The 17,324-nt window shown below is 40.1% G+C and overlaps 1 protein-coding gene across 6 annotated transcripts in view; it reads right to left on the reverse strand.

Moving 5' to 3' along the window:
• Positions 1-17,324, reverse strand: part of LOC123023339 (integrin subunit beta 3 binding protein) — a 64,607-nt gene that overhangs the window by 7,132 nt on the left and 40,151 nt on the right. For 3 of the 6 annotated variants that reach the window (XM_044429896.1, XM_044429900.1, XM_044429897.1), the window contains exons 6-7: positions 15,566-15,659; positions 14,217-14,276 (exon numbers count right to left, since the gene is read on the reverse strand). The exons of 1 other annotated variant lie outside the window; for it this stretch is intronic. In XM_044429896.1, coding sequence (XP_044285831.1) covers positions 14,217-14,276; positions 15,566-15,659 — 154 coding nt within the window. Of the gene's footprint in view, positions 1-986; positions 1,038-14,216; positions 14,277-15,565; positions 15,660-17,324 lie in introns of all 6 variants that reach the window. 2 more of the 6 variants (XM_044429899.1, XM_044429898.1) reach the window with 2 other exon arrangements.

Raw genomic sequence — 17,324 nt, forward strand, 5'->3', positions numbered from 1 at the left:
TGTGTGTTATTATAAAGCATATTGTGAGAAGACCTACAAAAAACTAGAGTGTTAAATATGTATCAAAGTTCATACTATCTAATACTGGTAGGTTCTCATATAAGAGATGCGGTTTAATGGGTTAGTGTGTGTTTGTGTATATATGGCTGGTTGTGTATTTGTCTGAGCCTAACAGCCATATGTCTCACATGCATTTGTATGTCTGCCACCAAAGTTAATAGCTTAATATTTCATCTACATAGTATAGGATATTAAATCATCTCAGAAGTTTGTGGTTTGCCTCCCAAAATCTATCATAACTGTAGCCTCAGCCTGCAATGCTTTGAGCACTGAAGGCTGTATTTTAAAATTCACACCCTAATTATGACTGTGCCATGTATTAAGACAAGTGTCCTTTGGGAAAGAAAGTGCTCTTTCATATAATGAAAAAAAGATCGAATTATGCAGTATTTATAGGTGAAAAGAATAACTGCATAGCAACCATTTTTCTTCCTATTACTACAAAGGCTAAAGTCTCACTTGAAGAAAAACACACACACAACCCAATACAGCCAAAACTTTGTCTCTCACAAAATCATCATGATGGTTGCACTGAGAAGCTATAGCCCTAAGCTATGTGAGGGAATATACTTATCTGTTCCATTGAGCACAAGCATAATAAAACTGACTATATGTATAGAATTGTATAGCAAACGTATGTGTGTGTGTGTGTGTGTGTGGGGGGGGGGGGGGGGAGGATTACCTATGGTGAGGATCAAGCTACAAAAACACTAAATCTCCAAAATGAATGGATGGAAGCTCCTTTCAAATATAAACAAATATAAAACAAATATAAATTTTGCATATGGTCAGGTTGAATTTGTAAACATATAAAAAACTGATGGGCAGCTTAACATTCATATCAGCTAAAAATGTCAAGATAATTACACAAAACAAACAATCCTGCCCCCATCTCTCCTGTTGGTGGCATTAATGTAATACTTTACCATGTCTGTCTTAGGCAGTGATTTAGTTTATGCTCAGAAAGAGGGCACACCCTGAAAAATTAACAACATCATGTAAGCATCATTCATGCCAACAAAATGTTCAGCTCTAACAAGAGAATGCCCCAGTTAGTAGACTCACAAGGTAAACAAGGGTCATCTTGTGTTCACTGTTTTATATAACAATTCAAAATGTACTTGGAAACAACTCAGTGTTACGATCCACTGTTCTGTATTCTCATCACCAATATTTATTTAACTTCTATACCACCCATAACTGAAGGTCTCTGGGCAGTTTACAACAATCCATTAAAATACAATCTAAAATGCACCAGATTATACAAAACATGGGGGGAGGGGGGGGAGAAAAAGCTGCCATACATTTTTTAAAAATTTCTATTATTACATTAAATTTCTGTACTTCCCATAGTCAACGCTCTCTGGGAAGGTCCCTACATTTAACACACTCATCCAGATTTCAAACAGGCCTGACCCTGCTTAGCTTAGAAAGGCAAAACTGCTTCCTTTATGTTATGATATGATGGCTCTGATGAAGGAGGAGCTCAGCCCACGTCTGGTATAAATGTGCTACACAAAGGCATATAATAATGCTTGATAGGGTGTCAGTGACAAACCATTGAACATCTCTAAGTTGCTCTATGATCCAGGTTACATTATTCTGTGCCCCTCTTTTTCCTTTCCTTTTTTTAATGGAGCAAAAGTTCCAAATGGAAAATGGAACAGGCTACTTCAACTGTATAGGCATGTGCCATTGTTTACATTGCTGCCGCTGTAGAGTATATCTAGAACTGCCAAGTTGCATGCATAAATGTTGGAGCAACCCTTCTGCATGTAAAAGCATCACCAGGTAGTGTTGGGACAGACTTCTGACAAACCCGAGACCCAGGGCCAGTAAAAAACACAAGCTAGATGGACCAGTAGCTTGACTCTTATCAGGCAACTTTCTCTGTTTTCCACAAGAATGCCCCAAGGAGTATCAACCAAAAGCCTATATGACTAAGGGATTCATTAGTACAAAACACTGCTTAAATATCAAACCAAAATGATATCTGCCTCTTTACACACTGCTTAAGACAGAAAAATATCCCTGTCTTCTTTCTCTCCTGAATTCTGCAAGCAAGATGCTGCATGGCTGCAGCAGGCTGAGCAGAAGAGGCCAAATAGTGCTGTTAGGCTAGCCTCACCTTGCTGATTTGAGACTAACACCTTTTCAAGACAGGAAACTGGACTAGAAGGCCTGGCTCAAAGAGACTGTATGTGCAACAAAACAGAGGGGCAGCAGTTTGTTTTTGTGCCTGCAAATCATTATTGCTTTGTCTTCCTTGCCACAAACACATTTTTAAACAGTTACTTTAATCCTAGCTGATTAGGGAATAGCCTAGTGAGTTAAAAGATCTAGACACAAGACAAGAACCCCTACCTCACTTCCCAAGTATTCAAATATTGCTGAAGAGTCAGCAGGATGAAGGCTTATTTTGTTTTTTATTGCCTCCTCCAAAATGCTAGAACTGTTCAGTTCCCTTCTGAAATATGCAAAGGACAACCTATACATACATAAAGCATGCTTTGGACAGCAGCAGCATGACTGGATTTCATCTCCTGGCAGCTGCTCCCGAGTTTGCTTACATTCTCTTCAAAAAACATTTTGTTTACTGTAAATGCTAGTCATGGGCAAACAATGGTGCTCTTTTTTATGCTGCTAATGCAAAATGATATACTGAGATCTACATAATGCCATCCATTGAGGAAGGAATGTTCTGAATTAAGTTGTTTTAAGCAGAGGCTGTTTATGTAAAGTAAATAAATTTCATGCCTCACCATGTGATGATAATGTGACATTCCATCTGTATCAAGCCAAAGAATAGTCATAGGTTTTATGTCCTCAGTGTAACTAATTAAAAATAATTATGAAAAGCCACATCCAAAACTAAAAAGCAAAATAAAAGAATGTGTTCTTTCTCCAGTCCCTCCTTCCCCTTTATGTCATTACTTCTGACACTCCCTTTCTTACTAGGACAGCAAAACAGATCTATGTCCTCATTATAGCAGTGCTTATTTTATTAAACTATAAACTATAACTGTATCATTCTTAGCCACTTCATACTCAACTTCATACCTTAATTTCTGACTGACTTTTTAGTTGCCAGTGTCTTTAGCATTTAAAACATTGAAGAGTTGATCATGATGCAGCGGTCAAGAGGTCGAACGCCAGCCTTGGCTGCACAGTCAGAAGCATGGCTCTAGATTGAGAGACATATTACTGCCATTCTATATGACTCTGTTGCACTGGAGTTCTGTGCTCAGTTCTGGGCTTTCTATTGCAGGAAGATATAGCCAGGTTAGAATCAGTGCAGCATAGGGCCACCAGGATGGTGGCCAGATTGCAGGGAAAGCTGTATGAGGCGAGACTGAGGGAACTGGGTCTTTTCAGCCTGGAGAACAGGAGACTCCAAGGAGATCTGTTGGCAACATATAGGTATGTGAAGGGGTGTCACACAGAGGTGGGTAGAGACCTATTTTCCCATATGGAGGACAGGGCACATTCCAATGGAGCAAAGCTCAGGGAACCAAGGTTCAGTTTGGATGCCAGAAAGTACTTTCTGACAGTTAGGACTCCTAGGGTAAGAAATGGGCTTCCATGGGAGGTGGCTGAGGCCCCATCGGTGAGAGTGTTTAAAGATAGGCTGGACATGCACATGGTAGGCATGCCATGAGTGGAACCAGCTGAAGCCAGGGGTCAGCCTAGATGGTCCAGGATATCCCTTCTGACTTGCTCTGATTATATGTTTCTGTGATCCCACAAAGTTAACTGAACTATTGTTTTGGGGCACAAACAAGTCTAGATTTTGTTTCAGACTAACAACAGAGGTCCTATTCCAAAATAAGCCTTGGTATACCATGGTGTTGGTTCTCTGATAGCTTCATCAGCTAAGATGATGGTGATGATGACAACAACAATGGCAACATTGCATTTATACCCTCCCCGTTATACCTTCCTCTTGTGAAGAACCCAAGGTGAGCCAATTTCAAAACTAAAGAATTATGACAAGCGAAAATTCTCAACTTTCAACTCAAGCTATTCTGTCCTTATTCTCCATGGGGCCTGAGGAATGAATCCAATTTCACCAATTTTCTAAAGTTGTAGCTGCGAAGATATTTATATGTTACTAAGATGAGATTACCCAGCTTGATTGTGGTCCGATATATTCTAGCGGTTTGTTTCTCTTTGCAGCTATGCTACAAGACAGTTTGTGTTTATTCTGATGTCTTCCAATGATCAAATAGTTCTTTACTGGGATGGGAAGGGGAAGGAGAGCAGCAGGCAGAGGCTCAGTTTACATGTCAATCCATGCCTCACTTTTTGCCTGCTTCTCTCTCCTCTCTTCCTTTCCTGTCTGGGCTCCAATTCCCTACCTCACCCTTGGTCTGAGTAAAGCATACTTTAACTCCAAACTAGAAATAAATATCACAAAGCAGACTGGGTTTCTGGCTTGCAAAACAGAAGCTTTTATATTATTTCCCATCTAGCATGTTCAAGCTAATAGTAAATATTAATAGAAGCAAAGCACTTAAAATATATAACAAACAAAAATCAGTTAAAGAAAGAAAGGAAGGTCAGTAATGAAAATAACACACCAGACAAAAGAACCTGTGCCAAGGTCACCAGTCACTGAAAGCTCAGCCTGAAACAAAAAAATGCATAGCAGGCCTCTCTGGGAAAGGCATTCTATAAATAGGAAGCTATCACAAAAGAAGTCTTCTGCCTGGTTGCCTCTGAGGCTGGGGACACCCAGAGAAAGGCTTCTGGAAAATATCCTAATGTCTAGGCAGCTACATATCAGAAAGGGTCATCCTTTAAGACAGTGGTCTCCAACCTTCCAGGACATGGGTGTCCAATGCCTAAATGGGAAATCTTAAATGAAAATGTAACAAAATTATTAATCAACCAATTTAGATCAAAAGTAAACATTTAGGGATCAATGAAGAAATGTGAATGTAACTTGAATGCAATCCATTTTGCAACAATATTTTATGGTGGAATTCTTTTATCTACCTATACATGCTTGCCTAGTTACTGTGTTTTTTGTGGCTGTTTTATGTTAGCCAAGGCATTAATGTCCAAGTCAAGGTTTGTGACAGACAATATTAAAATGCCATGTAAATGTTCATCTGCAAGTCTTGACCAACATTTGGCTTTCACAATTTTCAGCTTGGAAGATTTGTTCACAGTTGCATGATAAAAATATCAGGTAGAGCACAACAGAAATCAGACTATTTTCTTTGTAAATGTCTCTGAGATGATCACTAGTTTGCAAATCAATTAGTTCCATCTGAAAAAAGTTGCTTCCCTTTTCTGGTGCTACTTCAAAATGGATTCTGAAACATCCATTCTCAAATTTTAGTTCATTGCTGCATAGGAAGTTTGAAAAGTTACTTTCACTAACTTGCTTCACAGAAATGTTTGGTTTTGCTTCAAAAGCTTTCAATTCAGAATACATGTCCCACACAAGCTTTCCTTTTTCCTGCAACCTTAGATTCATATGCTCTGTAATCTCAGTTAAGAAAGCCAAATCAAAAATCTATCCAGGGTCAAAAAGTACTTCTTGACCTTTTCCTTTTTCCTTGAGAAAGACATCAACTGCATGAAGGTGACTAAAAAGGCATTTGAGGACTTTGCCTTAGCTAAGCCACCTGACTTCTGCATGGTACAATACATCTCCATATTCTGCATCTGTCTCAGAGAAAATTTTGAAACCGACAATGAGTAAGGCCACAATGTCTGATGTAATTAATGCTTCAATATGGATCACATTTCCCCACTGAAGAATCTTACTACACAACCCTTGCTAGTGGATGATGCAGTGAACTTTCATAGGAAGTGTATAATTTAATTCCATTATCTCTTCACTGATTTATGGATTCTTGCAACTATACCAGTTTTACTTCCCACCATCTTTCTTGCATCAACCAAGTTGTGTTGCTTCTCAATTTATCTCAACTCAGACCAAGATTTTCTACTAATTCACACACCTTCAAGAATATGTTTCTGCAGTTGTAGTGCCTTTCAAACTCTACAGTGCACACACTTCTGTAATTCTGAAGTTGTAATCTCTTCCCCTGATAAATATGGGTAGTTGAGCAGTGTCTATAATGTAGTTGCTCTCATCTAATGCCAAAGAGAGAAAAAAATCAAAATCTTTTCCCTTGACAATCAGTGGCATATGCAGCTCTTCTCCTAATTCTTCAACATGCCTGATGATAGTAGATGCAGATAAACTGCCACAATTAATACAAGGTACCTTGTCAGCACATTTCCTCCAGTACATTTAACCATGCACGTAACAAATTGACCACCAGCGAATGGCCTACCACTCTCAGAAATACACTTAGCAACCTGATAGCTGGCCCTCACAGTCGACAGGTACTTCTCAATGTGCTTTCTAAAACTATTTTGCAGCAAAAACATTGATTTTTAAGATAATTTATCTGGTTCACTCGCACCTCTCCTTGATATATTGAGTAGCTCTTGTGACAAGATTCAAAGTGCCTTTTAACATTGTACTCCTTTAATACTGAGACAGTCTCAAGACATATCAGGCAAACTGCTTTATCCTTGTTTAAAACAAAGAAGTACTCAGTAGTCACTTTGTCAATAAAGATGTCGTGCTCATCTGCAATTTTTCATTTCTTTGAAACAGCACTTCCTTTTGCAGGCATCTTCTCACAGATCTTTTAGCAGAGCAGCAGTTGCAGAGTTTCAATATTATCCTTGAATAATATAAATATGAGAAGTATAGTTTTAGGGGTTCCATTTCCTATCAAATCCACCCCACTCTGGCTGCTGTTAGCTGGTGATTTTCATTTTGACCTTGGCAAAGAAAATAAGAGACCCCTGTCTCTACAGTTCTCAGGAATATTGGGCCATATGCACAGGCTAGGAAGAATGACTATGAGATGTATTTCTTAATAAACATACTGCCTTGAGGTTTAAATCTACACATGCTAACACTTTAAAAATTGGGGGTCCTCCAAAACAAGGCAGGTAGAGAGAAAGAACGAATGAAAGAGCAGCCCCCGACCTGAAGCAGAGAATATGCCATTGAGTTGGCTGCAAATTATATGCGGGATGCTCATGCACATTGCTGCCTGCCAGTCAAGCGTCAATCATGAAAAGCAAAATGGCAGGATGGAAACTTGGCTGGATGAAGATATGGGAATGGGGGAATCCTATAAGCTTCCCTGCTAACAGAGTACTCCTTCCCTCTCAACTAAAGGGGTCACTCACCAGCTCCTGCAATCTCAGATGCATGAGAAAACTCCAAGCTGGAGTGGGGGAGCTGAGCACAAGCAAGCAAGACAAAAATTCAGAGCAAGTGGCTCTTGTTGAGGAAGGAAAAATGCTTTTGCAGAAGCAGCAACCTCACCAGTAACCTTGGAAGCCACTTGGAGGAGCCTTGATGGGTGCAGCCTCTAAAAATATTCAGATTGCAAAACACTTTGTACCCTTTTTTCAAAAATAGCAGGGTTCTTACTCGCTTTTCCCCACCATTTTTTTCAAAAGCAGGCCAGACATCTCCTGTACCCATCCACACAGCTGCTTTAACTTTCTTACACACATATATAGCCTTCAACATGGTTATGCATAAAAAGGGAGAGTGAAAAAGCTGAGTGGTACAGGTACCACGGTTCTGCTGGCCAGCAACACACCCAGAATGGCCAAAATGCTAGTATGGAGGATGAGACCAAGAGTGGGCTGACAGAAGGAACGATGGACACCAGAAGAAACCATGTTGCTATGGTGTTTTCTGTAAAAAAAAAAGGGACAGGAAAAACAGCAGTAGATGGTGCTGCTTCAAGCAGTGTGGATCTGAGGGAAAATGCCCCGAGGGTGATAGAAGTAAATAAGCAGGTTGGGGGACTGATAACTGGCATAGTACAAGGCTGATAACTGGCATAGCACAAGGAAGGTGGTATTTTGTTTTGTTTTTAATGAGCAGCCAAAGGTACCAGGTATGATTACTCATTTTTGGAAGATTCAGGGCCCAGTTGATCCACCTTCTCTTGAAACTGCGAAAGCATGAAGCAAACAGGCAGCAGGCTAAACCTCTCTGGGTACCTTGTTCATGTCCTTAGGCTGCAATCACTGAATTTTGCTAAAGCAACAATAGCCAGAAAGGAGTCCAGAAGAACCCAATTGCTGAACTATGTTAATAAAGATGGTGACAAAACATTTGACCTTTGAAGCATTTATCAAACAAGTCAAAGTAAACCAGAGAGCTTTCTTCAAAATCACCCAGTAGACAGGAAGGATCTAATACAAGAGGGCCCATATTGCAAACACCAAAGGAAGGGTGGCATAGAACTCTGTTTCTCTGTTACCTTATTCTTTTTAATACAGAAGGGTATTGCTCTTATAGCTCAGGTGGGCACAGATAAGCTCCAATCCAATATTCTGTTCCATGTATAGATATCAAGTAGCCTTCATATACAGACCCAGAAGGTTGGGCATGGCTAATGTGATTCTTTTCCCCAAGCACATGTGGGTCTTAAACTCCTGTGCAAACTTGACTCTGTTCTAAACAAAGCCACTAGTTGCCACTCTGATGAACTTATCTAAACTGAAGGGGGGGGGGGGGGGACAAAAATTTGCCACAAATAGATTGCATTAAGAACAGAAAGGTTTGTTCTTTAAAAAAAAAAAAAGCTTAAACACATACAAAGCAAATAAAAAGTAACAAACTGGAGATTGGGGGAGGGGGACAGCAAACAAGTATATCATTTGTTCACTACATGTTAAAAATAAAAAATGAAAAAGGACCACTCAGCACATCTGACACTCGGCAAGCTAAGTCTTCATTGTTAAAATGTCCTTTATGCTGTTTCTTTTAAAAACTAAATCATAACCATGAGAGAAAATTAATCTGTTTGATCAAGATGTGTGGTTGCCTGTCTGGCACCATGAACACACTGCTGAGCTACAGAGATTTTAGATCATATCAATATAAATGCTAAATGACTTCACGCTTAGGAGAAAGGAAGTATTGCCTTGGGTTTAAGACACAAGACCAGGAGTCAGCCATCTTCTCATTTCACTCTTTACCTGGCATACCAGACAAGCTACTCATCTTCATAGTCTTTAATCACAATTTCTTAATAAAAGACACACATGCTCCCTACCTGTACCCATGGACCACCATGGTGTAAATTAATCCTCATTAACTATCATATATAGTGCCGATTACCTCATTTCAGTACCATGCTCATTTTGTAACTATAGTTCCAAATGCTTGAAGAGCAAAGCTACATGGGATAACCTTAAAGGCATTCATTGTCATTCATGCAGGGTGAAGAATGATTCCTTCTGAGTGAACAGCTTACCAGAACAACTGCATTTCACCCTTTAAGCAGGGGCAAGATAATAAAATGGCATAGTGATAGACAGACAGATAGAATGCCTGGTATGTAATAGATACAACTGCCTGATTCCCACGACACGTCATGATCATCATGGGCTATATAACCCACAACCTTTTTATTCTCCTAGTATTTTAATTGTTAATCTGTTTTATTTAGTGGTTTTATTTTAACACAACTCCTGTTCGTTCCACAGGGGTTCCATATTCAAAAAATTGTCAGCATATGCCAAAGCTCATCCTGAATTAAATAACGCAAAATGACCTAGCTGCCTCATGTGAATGGGCTTGATATGCAACTTGTGACCTATGTTTGAAATGTGTTTTTTTATCTATTGATAAAAATCTCTACAAAAGGTAGCTGGCTTAAGCCATTCCAGAGGACTTTATCAATATAATTCATATATTCAACCTGGTCATAAGCCACTCAGTTGCATACCACAAAACAGAAGAGAACATATTTTCAAATATGATAGACATACTTTCACTTGGGCCCAAACTGAAAGAAGCACTGACGTCAGTGATGTGCCTTGTGTGCTTAATGTTCATAAGTACCTTGCCGAGATGGGACTTTGTAAAATAGAGATCATATGTCTCTGGGATGTGGCAAGGCTGTATTCATAAATGTTTGTAAAGTGCTCTCTGGTCCTCCAGTAATAGACACTAGAGAAATATTATTTTCATTATTAAAGCCTTGAAATGCATCAAGGCTTTATTGTTCATTCAAAGCCCCAAACTTAGGACAAGGTGATGTGGATAAAGAAGAAAAAGTGAAAAAAAGCCAAAAGATGGGGAGTATCTACATCCATAGAAGTAAAATAAATATTTCTCTCTGATTTATCGTGTTGTAAGCCGCCCCGAGGTTTCGGCAAGGGGCGGCATAGAAATGTTATAATAATAATAATAATAATAATAATAATAATAATAATAATAATAATAATTAGCAGGCTGCTCACATGAGGTTACCAAGAGCAGTTCTGGCTCTAATCCTGTGCTGCTTTGTATTTGTTGACTGCTACCCAAAGAACATTGTAAATACATATATAAATATATACAGTGGGCTTACTGAGAAAACTGAGTTAATGATGTATTACTGGGTGCAAAACTTACTTAGAAAAGGGCTGGCTGGTAGGTGGGCCTCAACTAACCTGTATTAAAGGCAAAGGCTAAGCACCAAGGCATGTGAATTAGACAGAAATGATGTGAAGTAAACATGTGCAGAATGCATTTTCCCCACCTAATGTCTGTTTCATCATGCAAAGCTATTTCTCTGCATGGATAAGAGAAAAACTGCAAACTGCTGTAATGTACAGCACAAGCTGGAATCTGTTCCACCTTGTGTATTGACAGCCACCCCATACCTGTCAGTGATGGTGTCCCTGCATGTGTATCTTGGCAAAATGGCCACATATAGTTTGTCACACCATATGGTACATATGTGGCTTGCCTCTATGAAGATGGCACAGTGTAGGAAGCCAGTTTTCTCTGAAACAGTGCTAAGTAAGTAGCATGTCTTGAACTTAACACGGTTATATCCAAGTGGCACAAGTGCACATTCACCTCCTCCCAACTTTCCTCAGCTCCTGTCTCCTGCTCCAACTTTCTTTTATTGCACATCCTTGGCTATTGCTGAAGGTCTCCCAATGCTTAGGAGAGGCTTTATAGATGATATAGGGCAAGGAACATCCTTTCACATATGCCACACTGGATATAGCCCATAATGACTTCCAAGCAGCCTTTGCCTGATTTAAAAATATCCACTCCTAATTTATATTAGATAGTATGAGACATCAGAGTTACCTCTTTCTGCAGTCAAAGAAATAAAGAAGCAAAGCTACTGAACAAAGCCTCTTTAACAGATACTGCTACAGAAACACATACCCTAGCAGAGCATAAACAGCAAATAACAATGCTAGGAGGCTTTCGCCCAATCTAACATTTGATCTTCAAAACTCTGTATTGCATTACTTCCAAAGTATTTCTGTCTCTAAAGAATTACTGAGTAAAATATGAAAACTGGGTAGATAGAGCTTGTTGAAAAATAATTGTAAAGGACTGGAATACTGGCTCCTGGTAGGAAGTTCCATTATCCTTGCTGTGTACAGTACAGAACCTCTGTTTTGGAGATTTGATCTGCTCACGTTCTGTTGCCCTCTCCTACCAGGTTCCTAACAAATACATTTGCAAAAAAGCTTATGATAGTCAGTATGCTCCAAAAGGTAAAGCAACAACTTCTGTAGCAGGCTATTTCCACAACAGCTAATTATCCCCCTCACACAAATTGCTTATAGCAAAACAAACAAACAGAGAGAGGATGCAAGTTTCGCACACTACTGAATCAAAATACATCTCTTCTCTTCTCTGGGTGCTTAAGCACATCTCTGTGAAGAATGGGCTCCATAATTCAGGTTCAATTCTTCTAAGGAACTGAACAAAAGGAATCTCAAAATCACCTCTAGGGTGCTTCACAACAGATGTCTTCTCACACATAAAAGGTACTCTATTTAATCCCCCCCCCCAGTGGATTTTTTCTGGTAAGAAAAAATATGGAAGAAGAAGTAGAAAAACATGGGAGCTGTACAAATTGAAAGCACTGATATATGGTCATCCCACAAAAATTCATGAATTAGCAGAGCAATGCTGTGGTAAAATCCTCATTTGTAGATCTTCCTCTATTTTGCAAGGCTGTCAACAAGAGCTAGATAGCATCTACAGTTCCAGTGTCTACAGCAAGGGTCCTCAAACTTTTTAAACAGGGGGCCAGTTCCCTGTCCTTCAGACTGTTGGGGGGGGCTGGACTATAGTTTGAAAAAAATATGAACAAATTCCTATGCACACTGCACATATCTTATTTGTAGTGCAAAAAAAAGGGAAAAAACCAATACAATATTTAAAATGAAGAACAATTTTAATCAACATAAACTTGTTAGTATTTCACTGGGAAGTAAGGGCCTGCTTTTGGCTAATGACATGGTCAATGTCCAGTTCCATATTTGTCACTGCTAGTCGTAAGAAGTGGTGCAAGTGTGCATCAGTTAGTCTGGATCTGGTTGGAGATTTCAGATGTTTCATTTGGGGAAAAGTCTGTTCACAGACATGGATGCTGCCAAAGATGGTTGCCATTTTGAGTGCATGGTTCCTGAGATTAAGATATGTCTCAGAGGGGAGAGATGCATAGAAATTAGTAAGGCTGCTTGACTTGAATGCGTTTTTCAGAGAGTCACAATCCTGTGGTTTGGCCAGTTCCATTTGGTCAATCGGATCAACAATTTCAATGTCAACAGAAAATGGCTTCCGGAAAAGCTGTATGTCCTGTTCATGGAGATGAAGCTCTTTAAATCTAATTTGAAACTCCTTTTGCAACATTTCCAGTGAATCCACACATGTTGTGTTTGGGAATGCAACTGCTGGTTTTTCCGCCACCAGGTTTTGAGTTGTAGGGAGATGGCAGAAGTTTTCCTCCTTCACTTGTTTAATGAGGAGGTCTAATTTTACTTCAGATGCTTTCACATGTGACTGCATATCACTGATGAGCTTCCCCTTTCCTTGAAGTTGCACGTATGTCTCTGCGTATAGTTTGTAAAGATAGACTAGGGTTGCAGGACTTAGTGAATATTCAGTGAGTTTCTCTTTTTTTTAAACCTGTGTTATTTTTTTTAATTAAAAATGTAATTTTTTACAGCTTCAGAAGTTGTGCCCCTCAACCTCTTTTCCACTGCCATGTGGTTCCTGTCACTGCCTTGTTGTACATATCTCCTGGAAGGGGTCACTGCCATGTTGTACATATCTCAGGCCTGCCAGAGCGCAGATAGTTATGACAGAACACAGGGAACCTCCACACATACACTCTGCTCTCACAGCTGACATAATCACACAGAGAATTATCATCAGTGACCTGTGAGGGGCTGCACTCTGCTCCTTATGCTGAAATACCACGGTTAGTTATATTTAGGAAATAAAATAAATTTGACACAGAAATATTAATAAAAGTATTATATAGTTTAAAAAATATATTTTTTGTACCTTCCATCTTCTGTCTCCACCTCTCTTCTCTTCCCACCGCCCTCCTCTCTTTTGTATTCCCGCTCCTCTCTTCTGTATTCTCCCTCTATATTCTTGCTCCTCTCTATTCTGAGCCAATGCATGCGTGCAATGCAGGAAGAGCTGGTGCGTGCGCAATTCATGCTGGCAAGACCAGCACAGCAGCAGGAGCTAGCCAGAGCTAGCAGAGAAAGCCGGCACACGTGCAGTTGAAGGGAACTGTCACAATTTGGCTTGTGCGCTGGTTCTCTGCTAGTCTCTGAAACTGAAAGAGTTTCAGAGTACGCCTGCGCTGGCTCAGAGCTTTTGGATCATTTTCTCGTTCTGAAAGCTCTGAGGCGGGACCTTGGCGGGTCATATCTGGCCTGTGGGCTGTAGTTTGAGGAACCCTGGTCTACAGTATCTACAGTTCCAGTGTAATCACAATGAATTTCCTGGGTAAATGGGTAGAGAACTGCAATCAATTTCCACTGTACATATAGCTGGTTACCTTTCAATATACTGCAAAGTCACCACCAATACTAAACAGGCCCACTTATACTGTATCTATACTTTCTTCAGCTGGGTAATTCTGTCACTTGAAAGTAGAAACAAACTGTTGTCTTATCTTGTCAAACAGATTAAGTATCATACAACTGAAAGAAGCAACAGAGGAGGAGAAAACAATCTGATTCAGTACAGTCTCCCATTAAAGGATGTTTCCAGAAAAAACTTATTAAATGCTACACAGTCCTAACAGGGAAGAGGAGGAAGTTACCTTGGGTAGGCAGTCTTATGTTGCTCCTTTTCAACAGTTTTTGCTTCTTAGCTTGCTCTACTAAAGAAAAAAAATCTTTAGAGATCATGAAAATGTTACTGATATGATTGTGATGGACAAAAGCTGTAAAAATGTTTCTTCCTCTTTAATATCCAAGCGATTTATTAGATAAAAGATATTGGATTGGATCCAGAGTTATGTGCACTTAGAATACCCTGAAAAAGCATAGGAGGCTGCTGATGGAAGAAGGAATCAGCAAAAGTAGTCTCCCACATACAAATACTTCTGCTCACAAAAACGCTGCTGAATCCAAACCATTACGCTACATGACAAGCCTTAGGTATCCAGGCCAAAAATTAAAATAACACTACCCTACACAAGAACTTGGAGATCCTGGGTTCAGCAGTCCCTAATAACCTATATAAAGTCCCTTGGTGGTTAGTTAAACAGCAACACACTTCACGTTATAAAAAAGTTTTAAGATAATTTGTGGAATATTTAGAAAAAAACAAATCAATGTGATTCTTAAAGGCAATCACAACTGTCTGGAAGAAAATTGACATTTTAGAATTATCTCCATTGCTGAAATTGCAAGATTTTATAGCAATTTTAACACCAAATGAATTCAAGAGTTGTTGGCAACACAGTCTTACAAAAAGATTGTTTTACACACATGGCAACACTGCCCCTTGAGTGTTTTGGAATTCTCTCTCTCTCTCTTCTAGACTATTAGGGTATAGTAAAGACTGCATTTAAAAAAATCTATTAGAAGAAAATATGCAAGCAGTACCTCCAAGGTAGCTGTTAAATGGATATCTAAGTAAAATCTTAAGAAAGTAGCTAAGATTACTAAATTTAGTCCTATCTTATAAGAACTAATATAACCAAGATGGAGTTCTTTATAAATTATAGAGGCATGGTCTAAGGTTGTAATCTTATATAACCATACCTGGAAGTAGAGGCAATATTTGGAATTTAATTCTGATACAAGATGTGTAAGATTTCGTTGTAAACTACCTTGAATTATCCCTTCTGTGATCAGTAGTCTTACCATTTAAATGGTTCATCGTTTTGCTTAAGGTGAATTCTTTAGAATTTTTCTGGGTAGTATGCTGGTGGCATAATTCAATACAATGTGAGCCAACTGTATTGCAAATGTAGCATCTCAGTATTATTATTATTTCATTTCTATACTGCCCCACAGTCAACAAGTGCTTGTGCAAAACGTAAATTGTATGTATTTATTATTAATACTTATATACTACCTTATCTGCTAAAAAGTTGTAATATGTAAAAGAACATATGCCAATTCTATATCAAAAAAGCACATTATGAAAAAGAATTCTTACTTAGCATCCGGGTTTTTCTCACTTCAATTTTTAAGTTACCATAGTTGTCAGTAATGCCAATATTATTTTCAAGCTCTTTGGTGCCCTCTAAAGCCTGAAAGAATAACTCCGTTTAATATTTTTGACAAAGCTCCAGGCATTCCCAAACCACCTGCTCTTTTTTGTTTCATTAGCGTAAATGACTTACAAAATGTTGCTAACATTAACATTGGAAAAGAAGTGCTTTTATATAATAGCAAAATCACTAGTGTGGTTGAATGTCTCATCATACCCTCTTCAGTGTGAGCAAACTCTTACTGTGGGAAACTAATAGAAGGCTACTTTGCATTTCCAAACTATTTGCCTGAATCCCACTTCTATAGCCCAGTCAGTTGCTTCATTTGCCCACCTCTCTGTATCCTGCAATACACACTATTCAGACCAAAGAAAGGTGGCGATGGCTTTGAGTAGCCCAGTCTATCTCTCCTTTCCAGTTGTTGGAAACTGATGCTGGAAGAATTAGAAACATAGAAAAATAGAAACAGAGCAAGTCAGAAGGGGCCTCCCGGGTCATCTAGTCTGACCTCTGGCACCAGCCGGCTCCGCTCACGACATGTCCACCATGTGGACGTCCAGTCTATCCTTGAACACCCACACCGATGGGGCCTCAACAACCTCTCGTGGAAGCCCATTCCTCACCCTTGGGGTCCTGACTGTCAGGAAGTACTTCCTGGCATCCAAATGGAACCTTGGCTCCCTGACCATTGCTTCATTGCAGCGTGTCCTGCCTTCCTCCGCAGGGGAGAACAGGTCTCTACCCATCTCCATGTGACATCCCCTCACATACCTGTATGTCGCCAACAGATCCCCTCTGAGTCTCCTCTTCTCCAGGCTGAAGAGACACAGTTCCCTCAGTCTCGCCTCATATGGCATCCCCTGCAAACTGGCCACCAACCTTGTGGCCCTATGCTGCACTGACTCCAACCTGGCTATATCCTTTCTGTAATGAGGGGCCCAAAACTGAACACAGTACTCCAAATGCAGGCACACCAGAGTGGTAGTAATACCTCTCTTGATCTAGAAGCCACACTTCTGGCTATGCAACCAAGGGTGGCGTTCGCCCTCTTGACCACGGCATCACACTGCTGACTCATGTTTAGCCTGCAGTCAACCAGTACCCCAAGGTCCCTTTCACAAGTGCTGCTCTCCAGCCACTTGTCACCTAACCTGTACTTATGACACCTATTCCTGTGCCCCAAGTGCAAGACCTTGCACTTATCCACACTGAACGCCATCCTGTTGTCTCCTGCCCACTTCCATAGTCTGTCCAGATCCTTTTGAATCTGGAGTACCTGCTCCTCAGTTGTGGCCACTGCTCCAGTTTTAGTGTCGTCTGCAAATTTGATCAGCAGACTGTTCACCCCTTCCTCCATGTCAATGAAAAGATTAAACAGGATCGGACCCAAGACAGAGCACTGGAGGACCCCGCTTGTTACAGGCCGCCATCCCGATGATTCCCCGCTAATGGTTACCTTCTGCTTTCGGTCAGTCAACCATGTCCTAATCCACCGGACAGTGCTTTGGTGTATCCCAAAACTCCTCAGTTTCTCCACCAGGATATCATGGGGCACTTTGTCAAAGGCCTTGCTGAAATCCAGGTATACCACATCCACTGCATCCCCTCCATCTAGCCATTTCGAAACCTTGTCATAGAATTCCACAAGGTTTGTCTGGCAGGACCTGTTTTTGCGGAAGCCGTGTTGTGTGGCTGTCAGCCTCC

Source organism: Varanus komodoensis, unplaced genomic scaffold, assembly GCF_004798865.1.
Source record: "Varanus komodoensis strain SLA01 unplaced genomic scaffold, ASM479886v1 scaffold20_1, whole genome shotgun sequence".
In the NCBI taxonomy this organism is placed as follows: Eukaryota; Metazoa; Chordata; class Lepidosauria; order Squamata; family Varanidae; genus Varanus; species Varanus komodoensis.